We start from the raw sequence: 21,084 nt of genomic DNA on the forward strand, positions 1-21,084 counted from the left end.
TGATTTTTAGTGGCTAATACTATCCCATTTGGAACACACACTTCTGGAAAGTCATGGTACAAAAGTCTGATTTTAGTTCTTGTTAAGTCACAGGACAGCACTTAAATGAGCAAAGGCTTCTAACTGTTACTCTTCGCTCTACTCCTTGCTAAAGAAATCATTCTAAATTGTGTTAACCTTCAATTCATGTCCATAACACTAGTTCTCACATTACCCCATCTAAAATTAGTCAGATTCAGGTAAGCTAAATGAAAAGTTAATAGAGTTAAGAGAGCACATACGTAAAAAATATATTACTCTCTACGTAACTTCAAACTTGAATATACTAAGATGATGAGTCCAGTAAAAAGAAACCTGATTATTATCTCATTAGTCCAGAAACTAAGTTACTCTTTGAAAGGGCAAGTCAATAAAAGTATGAGTTATGAATTTAATGCAGATTCTTCACTGCTAATACAGTCAATCCTGTGTTTGCTGATTAGTGTGCTACTGATTAGTAAGTAGTTTTATCATCTATCAAGTTAAATCATAGAACAGCTTGGGTTGGAAGAGACCTTAGGGATCATCCAGTTCCAATCCCCTGCCACAGGCAGGGACACCTTCCACTAGACCAAGTTGCTCCAAGCCTCATCCGGCCTGGCCTTGAACACTGACAGGGATGAGGCAGCCACAACTTCATGTTTCAAACCAGTCAACTGGGTTTTTTTATATTATCAATCAGTATTAACTGACAGTCTCACCTGTTGTCACAGCCTGTTTTACTCCTGGCAACAGTTGAAGCTGCAACAGGCAAGCCAGGGTTTGAGGAAATAGTAACATTTTCAAGAATGACACTTGCACTGCTATTCAGTGAATGGCCCAAGAAGCTTGGAAATGTCTCATCGGCAATATTTCTGAAGTTTTCCATCATCCTGCACAAGTTGCTTAAAATAGCACTCTGCCTGGAAACATGATCAGCCCCGCTCCAGCAGCATCTGAAAGAAGGAACAAAACAACTGTACAGTTACACAAGCCACAGCAGTGCTGTCAAAAATACGTTGTACATCACAGCCAGCGGTCCTTGGCAATCACCCCACTTTTATCCACAAGCGCGCTCGAAAATCACTTCCAATCCTCTCCTACCAAGCCGTTTAGGGGGCAGAGTTTTACAACTGCCTTGGGCTTTCTAAAAGGAGCAGTACTCCTGCAAGTTAAGGGTACCGACGCTCCAAGACGTGCCAACCTGTACTTAGTTTGTAAAGCTGCTCAGACCGAGACACCCCTCCTCCATTTCCACAGCAGCGACCACCTGGGCAGCGACACGCTCTGTGACGCCATCACCTGGGGCCGCCGCTTGGCAGGCGGCACCAAAACGCGGCAGACCCCAACACGGAAGGCGCGGGCCCTCCCCCCGCCTCAGCGGTCCCTTGGCCACCACCACCCCCCCCACCTCCTGCACCCCGCGCCGCGGCCCGGAGCGCCGCAACAGCTCCGCCTGAGACGGGGGTGCCGCCGCCGCCAGTCTCCGCCGCGCAAGCGGGCAAGAGGGGCGGCTCGAGGCCGGGGACCGCTTTTCCCCCCCGGCCCGCTCCCCTGCCCGCGCCCCGCCGCCACTCGCCTGCGGGGCCGGCCCGGCGGCCCAACCGCCACAAACTTCAAACGCCCGCGCCCCTCTCCGCACGCGCCGTCCCGCTCAGCGCCCCCCAGCGGCGGCGCCCCTGGCGCGCGGCACACACAGCCGCGCGCCCGCCGCCCCCTCCCCGCGCGCTGGGCGCGTGCGCAGCGCCGCCGCGCGCCCCGCCGAAACTTCCCCCGGGCCCGCGCGCGCGAGCCCCGCCCGCCTGCCTTCCCGCCCTCCCAGCTCCCAGCCAATGGGCTAGCCCCAACCGCAGGCGGCGATCAGCCGTTGGAGAGAGAACGAGACAGACGAGAGAGAGCGATGCTGATTGGGAGAGGGGCCCGCGGCTCCGCCCCCCCGGCTGTCCGTCAGGAGGGAGGCTGGGAGGTTGGCCGGGATACTGGTAGTGCTGTGGTAGCGCCCGGGCGGGCGGGCCGGCGGAAGGGAGCGGTCATTTCAGGTGTTCGCTTACTGAGCGGGGAGGTTCGAATCCCGCAGCGGCAGCTCGGAGTGTTCCGGGGGAGCTGCGGCTGCTGAGGTGTGCTGCCGGTGGTGGCTACCCGGCCGCCCCGGGTCAGCGCGCCGCCGTGCGAAACGGAAGTAAATCTGACTAAATATTATTTTTGTTATATATATGAATGGTGCTGTTTGTATTACTATTCCCTATCCTATTGTTGCAATACGAGTCATTTAGATGAGTCTGAGCAATATACATTTATATACAGTACATGGAAAAATTTATTTCTGTTTTGAACCATAAATGTGCTGTTTAAAGTAGAGTATGAGAAGATGCCTTCCAAACAAACATACACGTATATACGTATGATGACTCCAAAAGACCCGAATCAAATTCAGTGTTACTCCATGACGTTTTTACAGTTCACTTCTACAGCTGTATTCCTGGGATGGAGATTGCATAAAGCTCGAATGAAAGTAAAAAGCCACACATTCAATGCCATCAGAACTTCATACTGTGTTCAAATATGTTTAAAGCAAAAAATAATTTTTAAAAAAGTTAAAAAAACGCCAAAAAAAGAGAAGCCACCTCCTGACTACTACAAGACCCAAAAACTTGTAGTCCTGGAATTTCAAGCTGAGATGTGCTCCGAACACCTAACATATACAGCATAATGTTGTATATCTTCTTTCAGAAGAGGGACAGCAGCCTCACGGAATGCGAGATGAATTTAAAGTACTGCAAGTACCTGCTGTAATCATCCCTTTCTAAGCCCTTCTATAGTCTCCCTCCCTTCTAATGGTTCTGCTGTTTGTGTTCAAGGGCCCAGGTCCTACACAGAAATACAGTTCACAATCTGGAGTCATGGGAGCAAGAGGGAAGTGTGAGTTTGAGGAAGCAGAGATGAGCATGGAGTGACAAGTCCTAGTTTGGACAGACATCAGTGAAAAATGGCAGGCAGGGGAATGGCAAGCACCAGCCACAAAAGCAGCCTAAGTTCAATTGCTGAAGTTAAGCTACTTGGCCAGTCTGTTGGGAATGGGACTTGTTTTCACTGGGACTGTAACAGAATGTTTCCGTTATTAAGAATTGTGACTGGAATCCATCATGTTCAGCAGAGAGGAAAATAACGTGACTGTGTTGAACTAACTATAAACAAATCATTAAATCTAACTTTTTGCAGTTTTTTATTATTATCGTAACAGGTTATTCTGGGCTCTGAAGGAGTAACGGAAGTAAATTTAAAGGAGGGGGAAGAAAGGCAAGCAGGAATCTTTCCCTTTTTTGATCTGGCATATACATCAAGAATATGTAAAAACTTGTCTTTGAACAGATTTTCCTGGTTTTTTTTTGTTACACTGCAGTAATGGAGGTACACCCAACATACACTGTAGGGTCTCATAGCACAAACTTTTACCATTGTGAAACGGCAGCATATATAGTCACAACCACCTTGCTTTTCTTGGTGGTTGCTTAGGAAGGAACACCATTTTTTTTACTGGACAAGTGCAGTAAGAAGATCAATTGCTGTATTGAACGGAGGAAGTGACCTTTTAAAGGTTTAAGACAAAACCTGGCCTTGGATGGGGCAGCCACAACTTCTCTGGGCAACCTGTTCCCATGTGTGTTGAAGCACATTAAAACACAGTATTATACTTTGGATTTCTACTACAGAGAGCCCACCTTTATGCCTCCTCCCGCTACGATCTGCTGAACAAGCTCAGTAATTTCAGCCTGCACAGTAATGCTACTCCCCAGCCATACCATGTAGTTGCTGTCCAGTTTCATCCTCCCATTTGTCTTGTGGCAGCCAAACCTTTAGGCAATGCCATCACACTGACTCGCAGCTCCTGTGCTGACACATCAAAAAAAGGCATCTTTTATATTAGTACTATTTCTACACAATGTCCAAAGTGAATTATTCAATCACTGGAAAAGAATGATGAGGTAATTCGAAATCCAACTCCTCTAGTAGTACCTGCACATCTTCAACACACCCATGAGCAAAGTCAGAGCACACCCTGTGGCAGAAAAATGTTATATGCAACTGCATATACAAACGCCAGATGACTTCCTGACAGCAAAGCTGTGAGAATAGGCACCTGAATCAAAAAATCTTGATCAGAAGCCTGTTAAAAAAAAGCAAAACCAAAAAACAAAACCAAAAAAACCTATTGCAAGAAAAAGCATGCTAATAAAGACCTTTTAGAATAACTTTATTAGTCAATCACAATTATAAAATTTAAATATTTATACAGCAAGATGGAAAATTTTTAAGTAACCAAACACTCCAAATTATTTTGCTGCAGTATACACAGGAACGGTTTTGCTTTTGTGAGGTGATCCAGTTATCATCCTTTAGTTCTCAAGAATTTCTTGAAGGCATGTTTAATTGTGAGAATCTATGAATACATTTCACATTTGTTGGTGCAATATACAAAAAGGAAAAAAAAAAATCAACCCATACTGAGCTGAATAAAAAAAAAAAAAAAGAAAAAAAACCAAACAGGCACATGAAGTCAGCTACTCCATAAATAGCTCATGGCTAATTCTGTTTGTATGTGTTGCCATAGTTCAAAGGGTACAGATCAAAATGTTCCTTTGATACATAACTAACATGGTCCAAACATTGTACTTTGGTTTGCAAAACATGCACAAAGTCCCCAAGTTTTTTTAAAATCTTCTGTACATGAGAAGAAATACGAAGGCAGCTAGAAATGGAAGCATTCACAAACACCAGAATAAGGCCCTTCAGAGTTTAAAGTAACATGTTAAACCCCTTCATTCTCAGGTAATAGATTAAGAGGCCGAGATACACATCGTCTGCGAGGGTGAGGATACTGGAGGTTGGCAGTGTCAGCATCGCAAGAGTGCTCTATCAGAGGAGGAGGAGGAAGGAGCTGGGCATGACTGGACCATCTCGATCCAGCCCGTGGGGAATCCAGAGGGGGAAAGAAATACCTGAAACAATTAAGAAAGGAACAAAACACCAAAACAAAAACAAAACAAACAAAAACAAAACAAGAAAAAGAGAAAGGTAGTAAATACAAGGAGAACCAAAGGGGAGAACACATGCTGGAAAAAATAAAACCAAAAACCAAAAGGCTTTAGTATATATCCATGCCAAAACCAATAGAACATAATAGCAGAAATCAAGGCTTGTAATTCAAAACAAGACAAATCTGGAAACTGTTCTTTAAAGGAAAATAATACAGTCTTTTCCCACTGAAATTCATAGAAAAAAAATACCATCATAATAACCCTAGTATACATTTATGCAGAGCAGATTGCTTTGGAAATCAAAAGGATGGTGTAGCACAGCTATGAACAGGCTTTCATTCTCCCGTAACTCCTGTGATTTCGTAACAGAGCTTTTAGTAACGCTTCATTTGCAACACAAAGTATACATTAAATATTGTCTAGGTACATTTTCTGCATATGCATCTAATTCAGATTAACTTCACAGCACTTCTGGATAGATGTAAAAACGTTGGTTTTACAATACTTTAAATTTTATAATATACATTTACAGAGAATAACTACTTTCAGTGAGATACAGTCTTTGCATGTATTTACATATTCTGCAAAATCCTCAGAGGAAATTTCAGATTCTTGGTGAATGCAAGACTTGGAATTCTGCCATTTCATGTTATTTTTCTGTTGTTTTTATTAGAACTTACCCGTAATACTCGTGAATTTTAGTATAACTACATCTTATACCTACAGATGTTTTCTGTCTTGTTTACCGTTCTGCAGATGTACATAAAGGAACAGCTGTATGATTAATGAAATTATGGGGCAATTCAGAAAAAGCTGCATTTTGGTTTCGGTCTTTGTATGGCTCAAGTGTTTGCGTTTTTTAGGATACTATGTTTAGAGAACTGCAGTTACTCCATGGAATTACTACCATAGGAATGTACAAATACATATCAGAAAGAGTACTTAGGATAAAGAAAGTATGACAGTACTTACAGAACATTTATTTGAAGTCATACTAAGGTACAAATGAAGCAATACCAAACTATTAAAAGCTACCATCTGTACAGTTGTCAAAACACAATTTTCTTAATCCTTTCAAACTAACAGTTGCATATATTACATAGCAGTTACAAACTTGTCATGTTTAGGAATCTTAATCAAATGCTGAACACTATGAAATGCAAAACAGATCATTTCTCAAAACAATTTTAACAAAAATTACTTTAATAGTTACTTCCCTCCTCCCATCCCAATCAAGGACAAAAATTCTAATTTTTTAGTTATGAACTAGCCTTTTAAATTTTACAAGCTTCGAAAAAAAAAGTTTAGATGGAAGCTTTGGGTTTGGGTTGCTTGGTTGTGGGTTTTTTTCCCAAACAAGAAGCCTCTCCATGTATTTTTCTATCAGGAGTTCCAACAGTATCAAACTGTACAGCCTAGTACAAAAAACGTACATGAGGTGTTTTAAAAAGGCTTTCTGAATAGCATTTAGTAGTTAGCAGGTGCTGGTGTCTTGGGAGAGGTCAAACGGCGTTGGGGAGGGGAAAAAGGAGTTCGGTTTCCATTCCTGTGTGCATGCAACAAGCAGCAAAACACCAAAGTTACTCCAGTTAGCTTGGTATCAGCTCTGCTTTCTGTTAAAAAGGACATAATACAAATGGAGAATGGAAATTGTATCATAAATCTAGACACACAATTACATCAACATAACAATACAGCCCTTCTGAGCTATTTTCCAACAGTCTACATCATTTGTTATGAAACTGTTCTGATTACAACTCCAGTTTGGCAACTTTTTAGTTTTCCAGTTCTGCCTATGCTTTTCCTTACCTCTTTTAAATGTTTAAATATATAGACACTGAAACATACTATTTACAATCACAGACAAAATAAATTCTGTGTAGCATATCAATTTAGTCAAATGTCAGCACAGAAATCTTTACCATAGGTGTTAACACACTAAACCACAAGTTAGCAACTGTGCTTACGCAATTCAAGCCAAAGTGATTACAAAAGAAAACGTGTAACTGTAATTTTTACAGCAAGGCTCAATCCTAGGACAAGACACCATATGTTTTGAAATTCTGCAGCCACAGATTGAATTCTGTAATAAAATGTTAATTCCAAATTGGAGCTGAGAACTACCTAATAAAAAGCACAGAAAACAAAATAAAAAAAAAACCCACACTTCCAAAATAAAGAGCAATAGAAGAAGTCTAAAATAATACTGGAAGTTTCAGTTTCACAAAGGCTTACTACCAACTCCAGGGAGAGGAGAAGAACAGCCAGTGGGGTAGGTAGGGTAGGGTAGCATTGCTGGCAGCACCATAGTCTTAGGTAAGGAGACTGTGAAACCCTACCCTCTAGTCGGTATCTCCCTACAGGAGCTCAAGGAAATACAGTTACATAGCTTTGGATGACACATTTCCAAGACAGGACTGCATTTCAGCATTTTTTGACCTCCCTTCTTGCTAAAGACTTAGCCCATTACCACCTCTTGCTCTCCCATTTATCTTGTGGGGAAAATGTGAAAGTCCTTCCCTGCCCAGTGCAGCCAGGGATCTGGAAGCCAGAACTGCCGTTCAGGACTGACTGCTGAAAGAGGGTGGGCAAAGACTTCTACTCTCCAAAAGCCAACTGTCATAGTACCTAACAGGTCAGCAATTTAAACTGTAAAAAGCCCTATTAGTAGCTGCATATGGATGGTAATGCAGGTTATTGCAAGGCTTTGGGAAAAAAATGTAAGTAAATAAAGTTGGCCACAAGACTTGGAAGCTGCTGCTATGGAATTTGGCCATAAGGACACATCCTGTAAAGTTGATGTACATACTCCGCCACACAAATGCGGGGCTCAGTGTATTTTTAGATTGTGATGTGAACAAAGTAAAATGGTGTTCAGGAGAGGCAGTTAAATTTACCTACTAAACAGCAATTATTACAGAATAAATGAGAAAGCAAATTAATCTGCAACAAGAATGCCGTGAGGAAGAACAAAAAAAAAAAAGCCTCAAACTTTTATCAACTGACATGGTTTAGTGGGAGATATCCCTGCCCATGGCAGGGCGGTTGGAACTACATGATCTTAAGGTCCTTTCCAACCCTAACTATCCTATGATGTTACACGTGCAAAAATGCAAGTACACCAACACTAGCGTATGATTGTTGAAACCCTACATGAAGAACCATGTTTTCCTCCTTCCTTTCTGCTACATTATCCCAGTGAAAAGCAGAATTTGTTGCTGGTGGTTTTGCTTCACTTTTAAACACCTATCAGAAACAACAGGGCAGTCACACAGTGGTATGATGAAGTTTCTCCTTGAGTCAGTATGGCTTGTAGTTTTGTTCATTTTCCTCTTAACACTGGCATAACAGACACCACCACAGAGCAAAACCAGAAAAGCTTGTAGAAGTATTCATATAAATGACATTGCACTTAAAAAACCCAAAAAACTATTGTAAAACAAACATGAAAGTAAATGAAGATTCAGAAACTACCTGTGGAAATTCAGTCTCCCTACTAATGAACCTACCTGCTGGCAGATGATCCATTTAGTGAATTCTGCAGACTTGTATTGGCAGAACCTAGAGAGGCATTAAAAATTCCCTGCTGAGAACTACCATTCACTGGACTCCCGTTACCTTTCAGTATACCAGTACACTTCCAGTTGTCCATGTAATTAGCTGCAAATACAGATATATAAACACTGTTAGTTTCTTTTCTGAAGCTCAGCTTTTGATACAAGTATGATGCTTCAGTTGTCTGACATTCTCTGCCTGCCCATGATTTCAAGCTCAGTTTTGTTCAGTAGCAAGAATGAATTTCCTTTTTAAAATACTGAGAAACAAAAGAGAACTGATGAGGAAACTGCCACTGTTGTTGGTTGTTGCTTTTGGAAACTTGAACAGAAAAAAAGTTAGACTGAACACCGTGACTGAATGTAGGTTTTCTGGGTTTGGCAGCAAGCAAAGATAATGCAGTATATACAGTAACTTTAGAAATTACAACTTTTCATAGCTCTAATCTGGTAAAACAATACGAGGGTACAATAACAACAATTCACAGCAGCCTAAATCATGCAGATGTTCCAGCACAGAAAGTTATTTAGAAATATGAAAAGCTATCATTCACAAATCTAGAACGAACTTTTACTACAATATTATTTTGGAGTAAAATTTTTCAAGTCTATTCAGCATACTATAAAGCTCATGTATTTCAGATAGTGGTCTTACCCTTCCAGAGCCTGACACAGCCATCGTCACCAGAGGAAGCAAGCACTGTGCCTGTAATATTCCAGCTCACTCGCCACACCTGGGAGTTATGATTATCAAACTGGGCCACAATATGAATTTCAAATTTCGTCAGTCCTCCAGATGAAGTCAATTCTTTCCTGTTTAAGAGAAAAGTGACAGTTCTGCACACAACTGTTCAAAGATGGGGGCTTGAACATGATGGCAAAAAGAGGACATCTTTCAAGTGAATTTCTACTACAATCGTCACTAAATTAGGAGTGTTAGGAGGTATTCAGACAAAATTATAGACTTGCTCACAATCTTGTAATCTTAAAAATCAGGCTGCTAAAACACAATCCTGCACAGATTACTACTTTCGCTTCACAGACACTGTTAAAACAAGACTATATAGTATGCACCACATCATACCAAACCGTCTTCCTTTTGAACTCACCTTAGAGGTTTTAGTGTGAAAATTCGGACATCTTTGGTTGCCACAGCTAAGATGTGGAAGGATCTTCCAAGATTTGGAGCAAAGGCAATATCATGTACAGGATCTGTGACTGTCATCAGAGCTTCTGCTTTGGCGTATTTCCTGTACAGCATAAGAAATGAGCTTTTAATGTCATGAAAATTGCCAGTAATGCAAATTATATAAACCAGAGTGAAACAAGGAAAAAGGGCTTAGTATACATGATGAGACTTGCAAAACTAACATTTTCTTAAAATAAATTTAAGTAATAATTACAAGCTGATTTCTTCAGAAATTGAAGACGTTAGACACAATAACTACAAACAGTATGCTAAATCATACAACAAAACAAGGATTCCAGTAGAAAGAACTTTTTTGTCTAGAGCTGGAAAAGGGAAATAAAGATTCTTCCGTTCACAAATCTAAGTGGAATTTGTATCTCAACTTACTGTATTTTCTGTGCTTGTAAGCAGACCATTACTGGCCTCCTGCGCTGTACAGTAAACATGTATTCCATTTTCTTATTTACCACCAGGTAAATTGCAAGAACTCTTTTTTACCGTTAATGCACAGAGAACATCGTCTGAAGCCAGGCACAAATCCACAAAACACCTTGGCTCCTTTCCCACACCAAACACCCTGAGTGAAACCCAAGTTCTCTGTCATCATTTAATCGAAAGTGGTTGTGCACACACTTCCTGACCTTTCCTGGTTCTGAACTCCTAACTGCACAGACTGAACTGTGACAGAACACTAGTAAAATCCACAAGACAGTATGTCAGTACAGATATGCATTTTAAGGTTGCCTTGAACATAACAGGGTCTTGTGCAACGCATTGCAAATTTCAACTTTGCCCTATTAATTCCGTGTGAAAAATTAAGCATATAAATTAGCAGAAGCAGAAACAACTCTCCCTTTAAAATGCTGGAAAGAATACTGAGAAAAGACAAAATTATCAGCGTCTGTTAACACCAGCTACCATTCTGAGGTATCCCTCTCCTTTTGCATCCAATGGCTTGGAGACAGAAACAAGGTATTATTATTTACTACTCCACATCCAATGACAAGAATAGAAGGCCATATATTACAAACTACTTTAAGATTCCACAAATGTTACACATTGCGATTTAGCATACCTGGTGTTTTCGTTATATTCATAAATTTGAACCTTAGCCAATATATTTGGACTGTTGTCATCACTTCCCACAGCTATCATTGGAGAATGCGCTCGAGAACTAAAAAGTGAAAATAAATACTGTTATATTTACAAATGATTCCACAGCAAGTACCCCAAGCCAGTTTTCTTAAATTTCAGACATATTACCTATAAAGAAAACAAAACAGTTACAACAAAAAAAAATAAATCACAACACACGGGAATCACAAGGAACACGAGCAGGTGCTATTGAGTTCCATTTTATACACCCACTAGGGTAAAATCATTAAGGAACATTATTTGGCAATTCAAAATGATGCTCCCAGGGTAGAACTGATCTTATATATGTATCTGCAGCCAAGTATTTGTCACAAGTTTCATGGCAGAGACTGCATTCTCTGCACTACTTTTAATGACTGATTTTGTGGGATTTCATTAAGGTTTTGGAAGATTATAAAAGCTAAATACAGATGAGCTCTAGTTTTTTAAACCAACTCTTAGGTCCCTCCCATGCACTAAACTGATAGCCTGTACTCTGAACCCTCAGCACAGGTGACTGCTAATGAAGAGAAGAATAACTGGATCAGCAGGACACAGCCCAAAATGTCTACAGGGAAGGCTATTAAGTGCCTCTGGTCAAACACAATCCAGAGCAGTTCAGCCCTGAATGGTTATTCCCTTCCTGTTATTGCTGAGGGAGAATACGAGATGGAAAGCAAAGGAGAACTTTTGCATATTCCTGTTCTTCTAGGTGGGGACTACCCAACCAAACTCCTCTGTGATTCCTTCCTGTTCCAGAAGGTTAAGTGTATCATTGAACCCCTGGGGATAAAACTAAAAGAACAACTCTTACGCTTTATATTTGCGCCAGCAAGACTTTTGTGGTTCCTAGTACTCTCGCACTGGCAAAGATGCATGTCCTTACTAGAGCTGTCAAAATTATTACTATGGCAATGCCTTGATTAAGAAAGAAAGAGATAGGAACTGTCCCATTATAAACACTTGCTCTTATGAAAATCCCACTTAAGTTTTGCGGGATAAATAAAGAATGCTAGCTTATTACTTGCTAAAAATAATTAAGCTGGGAATATTTCCTCACAAATCAGAGGATTTCTTGTAACACTTCTCTGGCTCTGCCAAACTTGCTTTATTAAAATGAACGTTAGCAGCTTTCTTTCAGATCTAAGCAATGTAAGCTCAGTCTTCTCCATGCATGTTTTATGATTAATTCTACAAAATTCCAAGACTAGATCTTTGGATCTTCTGCTTAAACAGTCACAAAGCAAAACCTACTGTTTTAATGGCTTACCTTGAGGGATTCCAAGAAATACAACTGCAGCTTAGCTTACATGAGATTTCGTGCTGCAGTGACCACTGACTGAGATTCATCACATCTGGAGCTTCATAAATCCTTACAACGCCATCTGCTGAACAGGTTGCTAACATAAGACCCATATGCTTGGGAGCAAACTTCACATCTGTAACAGATGTCCTACTGTCTACTAGAGTGGTCCTCTTTACCTGCAAAAAAAAGGCAGACAGTCTTGAAGGAAATGCTAGAAATTCCCACCAAATATTTATTCCCTAAGGAAGGCTAATGAAAGTCTGACAACACCATTTCATAGGATCAGTCATTTCTTCCATCAAGAACTGAACAAAAAAACCCCAATTTTTATATATCAATGAACTGGAGATATGACAGATCATTGCACTGATGCAGTTTCAAGCATCAAGAGATATACTTGCGACGGTATCAAAGTTCTGGTACCAGAAAGTTGTTCAGATTATGTTCTTCAGGAAAGAAAAAAAGTAATCCAAAACCACAACAACCACCTAACACAAGCATAAAATAAGAGTATTGGCCACAGGCAGTTTGAAACTGCCCTGTTCATTCTTACTGGTGAGTATATTAACTGCAGGAGCGACACTTTCTAATTTCATCAGTGCTGCCAAAGTTTACCATGAAGTATTGTCCAACAGAAGCATCAAAACAAGTATTTCTGATAAGGGCATGGGTTAATACAGCAGACAGTTGATAGGAAGGTTAGCCACGGTTGAAGAGGAAAAAATCGTAAATGTGTTGGAAAAACACAGCTGTCTCTTCTGCCAAGCAAACCTGAGTTTGAGCTGAAAACTATGTATCACAACTGCCTCGTAGACATGGTAGTCAACCTTCATATCCCACTGGGTGCCAAAGGTCCCGACAACCCAACACTTCACAACTGTGTGTTTTAATGTTAGAAAACTTTAGAAGAAGGTAGAAAGCTGCAGATATTTTGCCAACCTAAACCAAAACCTCAGAGGCAGGAATAGTGTACTGAGTTAGACAAGATTATGCACGAAGAACAGCTGCAAAACAACCTGTTTAGACCTACAATTCCCTTAATGAAATGCTACCCAGAAAATCCACTTCCCAGGAAACTATTTCCTCCCAAGGCCTGACCTATCATTTGAAAGATGAAAAAGAACAATGTGAGACAGTTTCAAATGAACTCTTCTCACAGAAGAAACACTCCACAACTTTAATGCTACTGTAGATGGAAACTCATGTTTGCATGTTATTCACCAGAGAACATTTTATGAAGGAAGGCCAATAGTAGTGTCACTAATTAGCTTGAATGCAGCCATTTAACCTCTTCCCCAAATGCTTTAAAAATAGTTACTCTATATTGGAATACTGCCACAAAGTAACAAAACATTGGCAACATCAAGGCCTTACATAAAGCAACAGGAGCTGCGTGCTTTCCCTTTTTCAGGAACAGAAAGTAAATTGGTATTCAGAACAACTTTCAGGTTCACTCTTCCATTTAATTCTGGAATTTAAACAGTGTAAAGCTTCAGCTGTTACAATAAGCAAATAAATCAATGAGGCATAATAAATCTGTTTATATGAGAACATACAGAAACTCTAATTAATGCGTTAAAGTCTCACCCAGTGACTCTGGCCTCGGAGTTTATCATTTGACTCTCCCACTATTTCTTCCCATACAGCTGCTGTTCTATCAAAAGAGCAGGAAGCCAGGACCTGCCCAAATTCAGGATGGGCCCATGTCACACGCCACACAGATCCACTATGTGTCTGCAAGATAACACCAAAACATAACAGGGAAACACTTTGTGTATTAGTGCAAGTGATCGTGTATTTTTATGACTTTCTGCAGAAGAAGAAGTAAATCCTAGGAAGCAGTAAGACTATTCCTTTGATACCCACATTCTTTTGTAAAGTTCAAAGCTAACACAGCAGCTGTGGCATTTGTTTATTCCTACAAGCACTGCAAAGTTTTGTTGCTATTAGTTAATGGTTAGAAAGGGATTATTAGAAGTGTATTTCAAGGCATTACTTATTACTCCTTCAAACTCTTAAGTTCCAAACTAAGATTCTCTCTTGATACAAGTAGTACAGCTTTGTTTCCAATTTTCAGCCTTTACTATGCTCACTTCTAGCTTGCCTGCATTTCTCTGAAGCATACGCAGAACATCACTTATCTCCACCTTTATTTACGTGAAACTCCTCTTTCACACCATCAACCTAATGCCTGTTTTTAGAGAAAGGGAATTCAAACGCTTCACTTGCATTTCCATTTACAGGGATTACTGTATTGTGATCCTATTAAATACAAGGCTAAGGACAGTTCAGAAGCTGAATGCACTAATGATCCCGATTAAGTATAGTCTCTATATGACACAGCTCCCAGAAAGCTGGGGTTTTTGGGGGGAAAAGGTCTGATGTTGTAACATTTAATAGCCAGACCTCTTCCTTTTTATTCTTTTTCTGTCCTTTTTTAATTTCTTTTTAAAGTCTTACAATACACAAAAAGCGAACGCTCAGTTAAAACCCAAAGTACTGTTTTCCAGCTCCTTAAACACCAGTTACGCCTATGTTTGCTGATAACAAAGTCTGCCAACATAACAAAGTACTAATACTATAAAACCGTGTGCTAGCCTCTGCTTCAAGTGAGAGGCATTAGGGAAGTTTTATAAAAGCAGAGAAAGTATTTTATCATGAGAAATACAGAATCTACAACAAAAATATTTATACTCTCCAAGTCAGCAAAAACTAAGCCTGTTTCTTTAAAAAACAAGGAGAGATTATGGTTCTAACTGGGTAAGTTGTATAAATACAAACCTTCCAGCTGGCTGTGCAGTGCCAATCCCCATTTTCGCTTTTGTCCCAGACCTATTGAGAAATCAAAATACAATCATACAGTTTGTATATAAAGCTTACTAAGTAGTACCACAAAGCACAGCCATTAAATACACACGCATACACACGCATGTATACACACACACCACTGAACATTTCTATCTGGTTCATACACAACTGACTCAACCCTCAAAATATCCCTACTACAGGTAGGGAGAAGAGGCACAAACTTGCCAAATGCACTCCTGTGTGTAGTCTGTCTTTTTTAAAGAATACTTTAGTCACAGAAGACAAGCTATGGCAACTCTCAGTACTTCATTCCCTCTGTTCCATGAGCACACTAATTGGTTTCTCTCTAGAGCACAACAGTCCTCATGTCAGCACATACTGAGACCTGGTCACAGAAACCCTGATGTGGCTCCAGGCAAACATCCCTAAAGGCAGAGCAGGAGAACAAAAACACAACTCAGGAGGAACAGCTCATGTGTCAGTTTCTAATACTTCTGCCTTGACTTGCAACCACACACAGGCGAGTCAACCTCCCTGTCTCTCATTTCCCATACATCTTTTATCGTCTTCATGAATTTTTTTCTGAGACGTTGTGAAAGCAATCATGACTGTAACCAGATGAAAGGCACCCCTGGAAGCCCAGCATTCACTGCTGCGTGTCGCTCACTCACTACACAACATTACCAAAAGTCACCTCACTTTCGCCAGTCTGGATCTGCAGTACAACCCTGGTTGCTGCCATCGCAGCCTAACTCTGTAACTTCTCCCCCTCTGCTTTTCTGCAGGGCTCACCTAGTGAGAATGAGGCCTACACCAGACACATCACTGCTGCTTACAAGTGTTGTAAAACCCTGGTTAGAGTATAACTTCTTAACATAGTCTCATGAAGGATACTGGTGGAAAGTAATCTTACATTGCTAAAGAACATAATTTTTGTGTTCTACCTACCTCTTGGCACCTCTAAGAACATTCTTTTTAGGCCACAAGTTTTACATAGTTAGCCCAGACCAAAAACTTACAAGGTATTTTACTTACTTTCTGGGGGACAATCGTTGTGTTGGTGGTGGTTTGCTGTCTGCTTTTTAGTATGTGGTCAGGCAGAAGGGGCTGCTCACTTTTTTTTAAGGCTGATATATATTTGACAGATTTTATGTGTTTGGGCTGGAAAGGACCTTAAAGATCATCCATTTCCAACCGCCCTGCCATTGACAACTTTCACTAGACCAGGTTGCTCAAAGCCCCATCCAACCTGGCCTTGAGCACTGCCACAGCTTCTCTGGGCAACCTGCGCCAGCACCTCAGCACCCTCATACTGTGAAGAATTTCTTCCTAATACCTAATCCGAATCTCCCGTCTTTCTCTGGAAAAGTGATTTTCTCAGGCACTCACCCAGGCTAACAAAAACCATGACTGCTCTCTGCGGACTACACCGACCAAATCTGGCCGTGTCACTCCTCAACGCTTGTCCACCTCTTCGCTACGTGCAAAAAATTTTGAAAAAGCAACTGACCCCTCATGTACTTCTTTTTTCCCCTCTAAAGGGATACAAAATGAAGGTTCCCACTAGTTTACAGCCCCCCTAACTTGCCAGGGCCCGGCCAGAAGGCTTACTAGCGCTTTACTATGAAACTGCAGCTTCTTCCCTTAGTGCCCTTAAATAAACACAGACTTTCAGCTGAATGGACGAAACAAGCCGCGCCGCTGCAGCCACAACAGTGCAAGCGCTTCTCCCAGCCTCGCAGCAAGGGCTCGGAACGGAAGGTGTACGTTTACACGCTCTTGTCCATACGCCCGCACACAAACAACGTGCACTGTGGCCCAGTGGCCCCGGCCCCACAGCCCCCCGGCACCCGACGGCACCGCGGCGGGACGCGGGCGCACAGCGCGGCCCTGCGCACGCCCCGGGCCCGGAGAGCGGGGCGCCACGGGCCGGGCCCGTCCCGCCCGCCCGCAGACCCGCGCCCGCCGCCAGGGAACGCCTGCGCCTGGGCCCCGCAGCACCGTCCCCGCGCTCCGGCCTCCCCGGTAGGCCGCGCGCGGGGCGGCCGCCGCTCACTTTGACGCTCTGGTCGCTGGAGCACGTGGCCATGCGCCGGCCGTGGAAGTCGAAGGAGACGTCGTGGATGAGGTCGCGGTGGTCCGCGGCGATGCTGCGCGCCACGAACATCTCGCCGCCGCGCGCGCGCGCGCACGCGGCTAAGCGGGGGCGGGGCAACTGCCACCGCCGCCGCATGCGCAGCCGCCACAGCCCGCCGCGCTGCCCGCGCGTGCGCGCTCCTCCCCACTCACGGGCGCGCGCACCCCGTGAGAAGGCGGGGCGCGGGTCCCCGCGCTCGGCCGTCGGCGCAGGCGCGGCCCCCGCTGCCCGCCCCGGGACGGGAGGGGCGCCCGCAGCGCGGCTCCCGCGCGGCTCCCGGCGAGGGGCGGGGCGCCCGCCGCCGCCGCGCCCCCTGCCGGGCGCCGCTCAGCTCCGCCCGCGGGCAGCGGCGCCGCTGGCGCTCCAGCAGGTGGCGCCAAGCCACAGGGTCTGTTGGCCCCGGCTCCGCCTCCAACCGTGCCGGCCGCGTCCCCGCCGCAGCCCTCCCGCCGGGCCCGCCGGCGCCGCCCTCTCTCAGCGGCTACCGCAGAACCACACAGCCCGGTTTGGGTTGGGAGGGACCTCAAAGCTCCCCCGGTTCCAGCCGCCTGCCAGGGCAGGGACACCTGCCACTAGAGCAGGTGGCTCAAAGCTCCGTCCAGCCTGGCCTGAACGCTGCCAGGGATGGGGCAGCCGCAGCTGCTCTGGGCAGCTGTACTGTGAAGTCCCTGCCTCGCCTGCAGCGTCGGAGCTCGCTGTAATAATGCAAATCAATAAGCAGCCAGAGAAAACATTCAGTGTGGCAGTGGATGATTTACTTCATTTACTTCTTTACCGTACTAATGAATACCGGGCGGTGAGCCTGCAGAATGTGGTGGTGCAAAAGAACATGAGACACACTTCTCAAGGAGAGGTGTGCAAGGGCTGTGTTTGCAAAGTTTTATGGGGAGGATGAAGCCTGTGACACACGATGCAGCCAGCGAAGGAATCCAAAGGCAGGCTGAAAGCCCCGAGACAAGATGGGTATTGCATAGCACCACAGACTGTGAAGCACAGGAAGCAGAACTTATAGTTGGAGAGCTTATAGTTTTTAGCTACCATTCATTCGTTGTACCACTGAGCGCAAGACTGGTCCAGTGTCTTGTTTTTAGGGAATGTTTCATCTGAGAGCCATGCTACTTACCAACTATTCTGAAGCTAATTGGGATAACTGATAAATATTAACAAAGACAAACTGAATGATTCATTCACTACAATCCAAACGATCATAATGCAGTTGGTAGATTTAAGAGACATAATGAATAATAATAATGAAATTATGATGGGGGTAATAAATAACAGCAAACACACTTGTATTTAACTGTCATTTATTTCAGTTCCAAAAGAGTACTCGCTCAGGTGATTAGGACACCTGCGCTGCCTTATAGCTGTGATCCAGTTTGCACACGGTACATCAAGTGATTAAAAAGTAAAGTTTCCTGAAATCAGATATATTCAAATTCTCTTGATTCAAGTCTGATTCAGGCCTTTTTTAGAACACTTTTTATACCTGCACCGTTAGCAGTTTTACCATTTTCAGAAGGACTTTTGATCCTCACAACCTCATTTAAAATGTTCACATTTGGTCATGGCAATAAAAAGTCAAATTCTGTCCACTTGGTGCAAAGAATTGGCTCAGACGTGTCTGAATACTTCATGGGATAACAAACAAACCATTCCCTGCTTGTGGAATAAACCTGGCAATTTGGGTTTGAGATGCATTTATTTACAAACTGTAAACTACATCCCCTAGGAGGGGATCATGCCAGAGAGATTGCTGTTTTCTGCATAACCTGCAAGCAGACTTAATATACAAGCACTTAACACACCAATGCGTATGTTCCATCGGTAGACCTCATATTAAGATTTGATACACTGGTACCCAAATGTGATGAGGAATGACACTAAATTAATGGTACTATATTGAGATAAATGACAACAAATATGGATTTGAAGGGACACTGAGTTTGAGATGCTAGATTTAATTATTTTAATGATACTTGGTGAGGAAAAGTTGACACAGTGAAAAACATTTTGTTACCCAAGTACACGGCGTATGCTAAAAATATTTTCAATTGCAGAGAATGGAAAATGCAGAAGGATTTAGGAGAAAAATTCCCAGCTGGTTTTATGTGCTTATCGAAGCTGGCCAATGATAGTTTAAAAATAGTATTAGAGAGCTAAATCTTTGTGGTGAATATGACGTGGAGTTGAAGAGGGGAATTTGCAAGTTGTCAAGAAAGTTAAGAGATCTAAGTTTCACCTATCTATATTAGTGGAGAATTTGGTTCGGAGTTTGTAACGCAGGAAATTTGTAGAGTATTTAAAAATGAGGAGCTGATGAAAAGAAGGTGGGTAATGTTTTCTTGTTTCTGATGATGAACTGGTACTGCACAATTCCCCTTTTGGAGGGCACCTCGCTGGGGGCTGTAGGGCCATGGTCAATGTACTGCAATATATCACCACCTGCCCCCATCACCCTTTGGAGGATGAAATTTCAGTCTTTTCCAAACAATAGGCAATATGTAAGTAATACAATAGGAGAAGCAAGCAAACCTGATTGTTCCTGATAGTTCCAGGGCTGTAATTAGAGAGGGATTACATGTTTCTTTCAGCAGGATTACAGACATGCCTACTTTGAAACTTCAGTTATTGCTTCATTTGAGTAGCTGGAGACAGCGCCTAATGAAAAAATTAGAGCTGTTTTCTAAGTTCTTTAGTTCATGGCAGTGTCTCTGAATAGAACATTTTGTTAGCTATTTTTGGGAAATGCCTTTTACAGTAAACCATTGATTATATTTATATTTCCAGAAGAATTGTTTCCAGTCAGTGATTCAGCTGTCAAAAACCCACTCTTTTGCAATTTTTAGTACTGTAATGGTTTTGTCAAGACACCAACTATGTTACAAATAGAGAATTCTTATATTTCACCTGCATAAATTTTATTTAATTCTTCAGCCAGTGAGACCAGCATAGTTGGAGCAGACCAAAACTGTCAGATTCACAAATAATTGGCATCAATCTGTTTCATTTGAATGATACATGAATATTTGTATATGGCACAAACCCTCCTTTTTTGTTTTGACCTAAAATGTTGTTTTGGTTTTTTTTACAAGAAAACAAAAATCATACACTTCAAAGCAAGACTAGACTTTTTTTCTTACATGTTAGTAAGGTCAGTAAGCTACAAATACACATATGCAATTACTTGTTAACTGAAATACAATCTACCCCTGTCCTCAGTCTTTATATTCAATGCAGGCATGTCAGGCTAGATTTATTCAGAAACAGGGTCCAAATTCTTCACTTACTTAAAAAAATCAAGGAAATACGTGGGGGACTGTCATCCAGAACGTTAGTTTACTATAGCATCGGATTTCAGCCAAAACCCAAGAATGAGATAAATAACATTTACCTCATGTAGGCATTTGTGTCAGATGGTTTTTGTTAGTGGAAAGACTGACACAGAACTGAGGTTCAATGGAGGAAATGCTTCATAATGAAACATCAAAATTAACAAAGGGTTGAGGGGACAAGATACATCCTTTATTAAGACAAGCATCCATTATATATTCAGTCAAGTAGAAGGGATGGCATCTGACCTGACAGAGAGGCATGCATATCTTCTGAGAAATGAAACTGCGTTTATTTAAAATAGCTAGATTATTTCTGGGATTAAAAGTAAATAACATTTGTTGAATAAGATCAAATCTCACTGAACCTCTTCAGGAAAGTTTCAAATGCTATTAAAGAAACTGACTACAAAAGCTAACATGCTGCATCAAAAAGAGGGATTTCCCAATGATGTAACAAGAGCATAAGGTATCTAGGACCAGAGAGGTCCTGACATGTAGGGTAGTATGGAAATCAGATGGAAATAATGTGAATAGTATGCATAATGTAAATGTTTTTCTTCTACTTCC

General features: G+C 42.2%; 1 protein-coding gene across 1 annotated transcript in view; it reads right to left on the reverse strand.

The window, feature by feature from the left end:
* CEP192 (centrosomal protein 192) overlaps positions 1 to 17,292 on the reverse strand; it is a 79,383-nt gene extending 62,091 nt beyond the window's left edge. Inside the window, exons 1-12 of the mRNA XM_065669137.1 lie at positions 17,102 to 17,292; positions 15,019 to 15,069; positions 13,825 to 13,971; positions 12,202 to 12,413; positions 10,873 to 10,971; positions 9,718 to 9,858; positions 9,264 to 9,421; positions 8,564 to 8,714; positions 4,832 to 5,015; positions 4,116 to 4,183; positions 1,430 to 1,855; positions 741 to 974 (exon numbers count right to left, since the gene is read on the reverse strand). Of these exons, the coding sequence (XP_065525209.1) occupies positions 741 to 974; positions 1,430 to 1,855; positions 4,116 to 4,183; positions 4,832 to 5,015; positions 8,564 to 8,714; positions 9,264 to 9,421; positions 9,718 to 9,858; positions 10,873 to 10,971; positions 12,202 to 12,413; positions 13,825 to 13,971; positions 15,019 to 15,069; positions 17,102 to 17,278 (2,048 nt within the window). The 5' untranslated portion in view covers positions 17,279 to 17,292. The remainder of the gene's footprint in view (positions 1 to 740; positions 975 to 1,429; positions 1,856 to 4,115; positions 4,184 to 4,831; positions 5,016 to 8,563; positions 8,715 to 9,263; positions 9,422 to 9,717; positions 9,859 to 10,872; positions 10,972 to 12,201; positions 12,414 to 13,824; positions 13,972 to 15,018; positions 15,070 to 17,101) is intronic.
* Positions 17,293 to 21,084: the final 3,792 nt, after the last annotated feature.

Source organism: Lathamus discolor, chromosome 2, assembly GCF_037157495.1.
Source record: "Lathamus discolor isolate bLatDis1 chromosome 2, bLatDis1.hap1, whole genome shotgun sequence".
Classification (NCBI taxonomy): domain Eukaryota; kingdom Metazoa; phylum Chordata; class Aves; order Psittaciformes; family Psittacidae; genus Lathamus; species Lathamus discolor.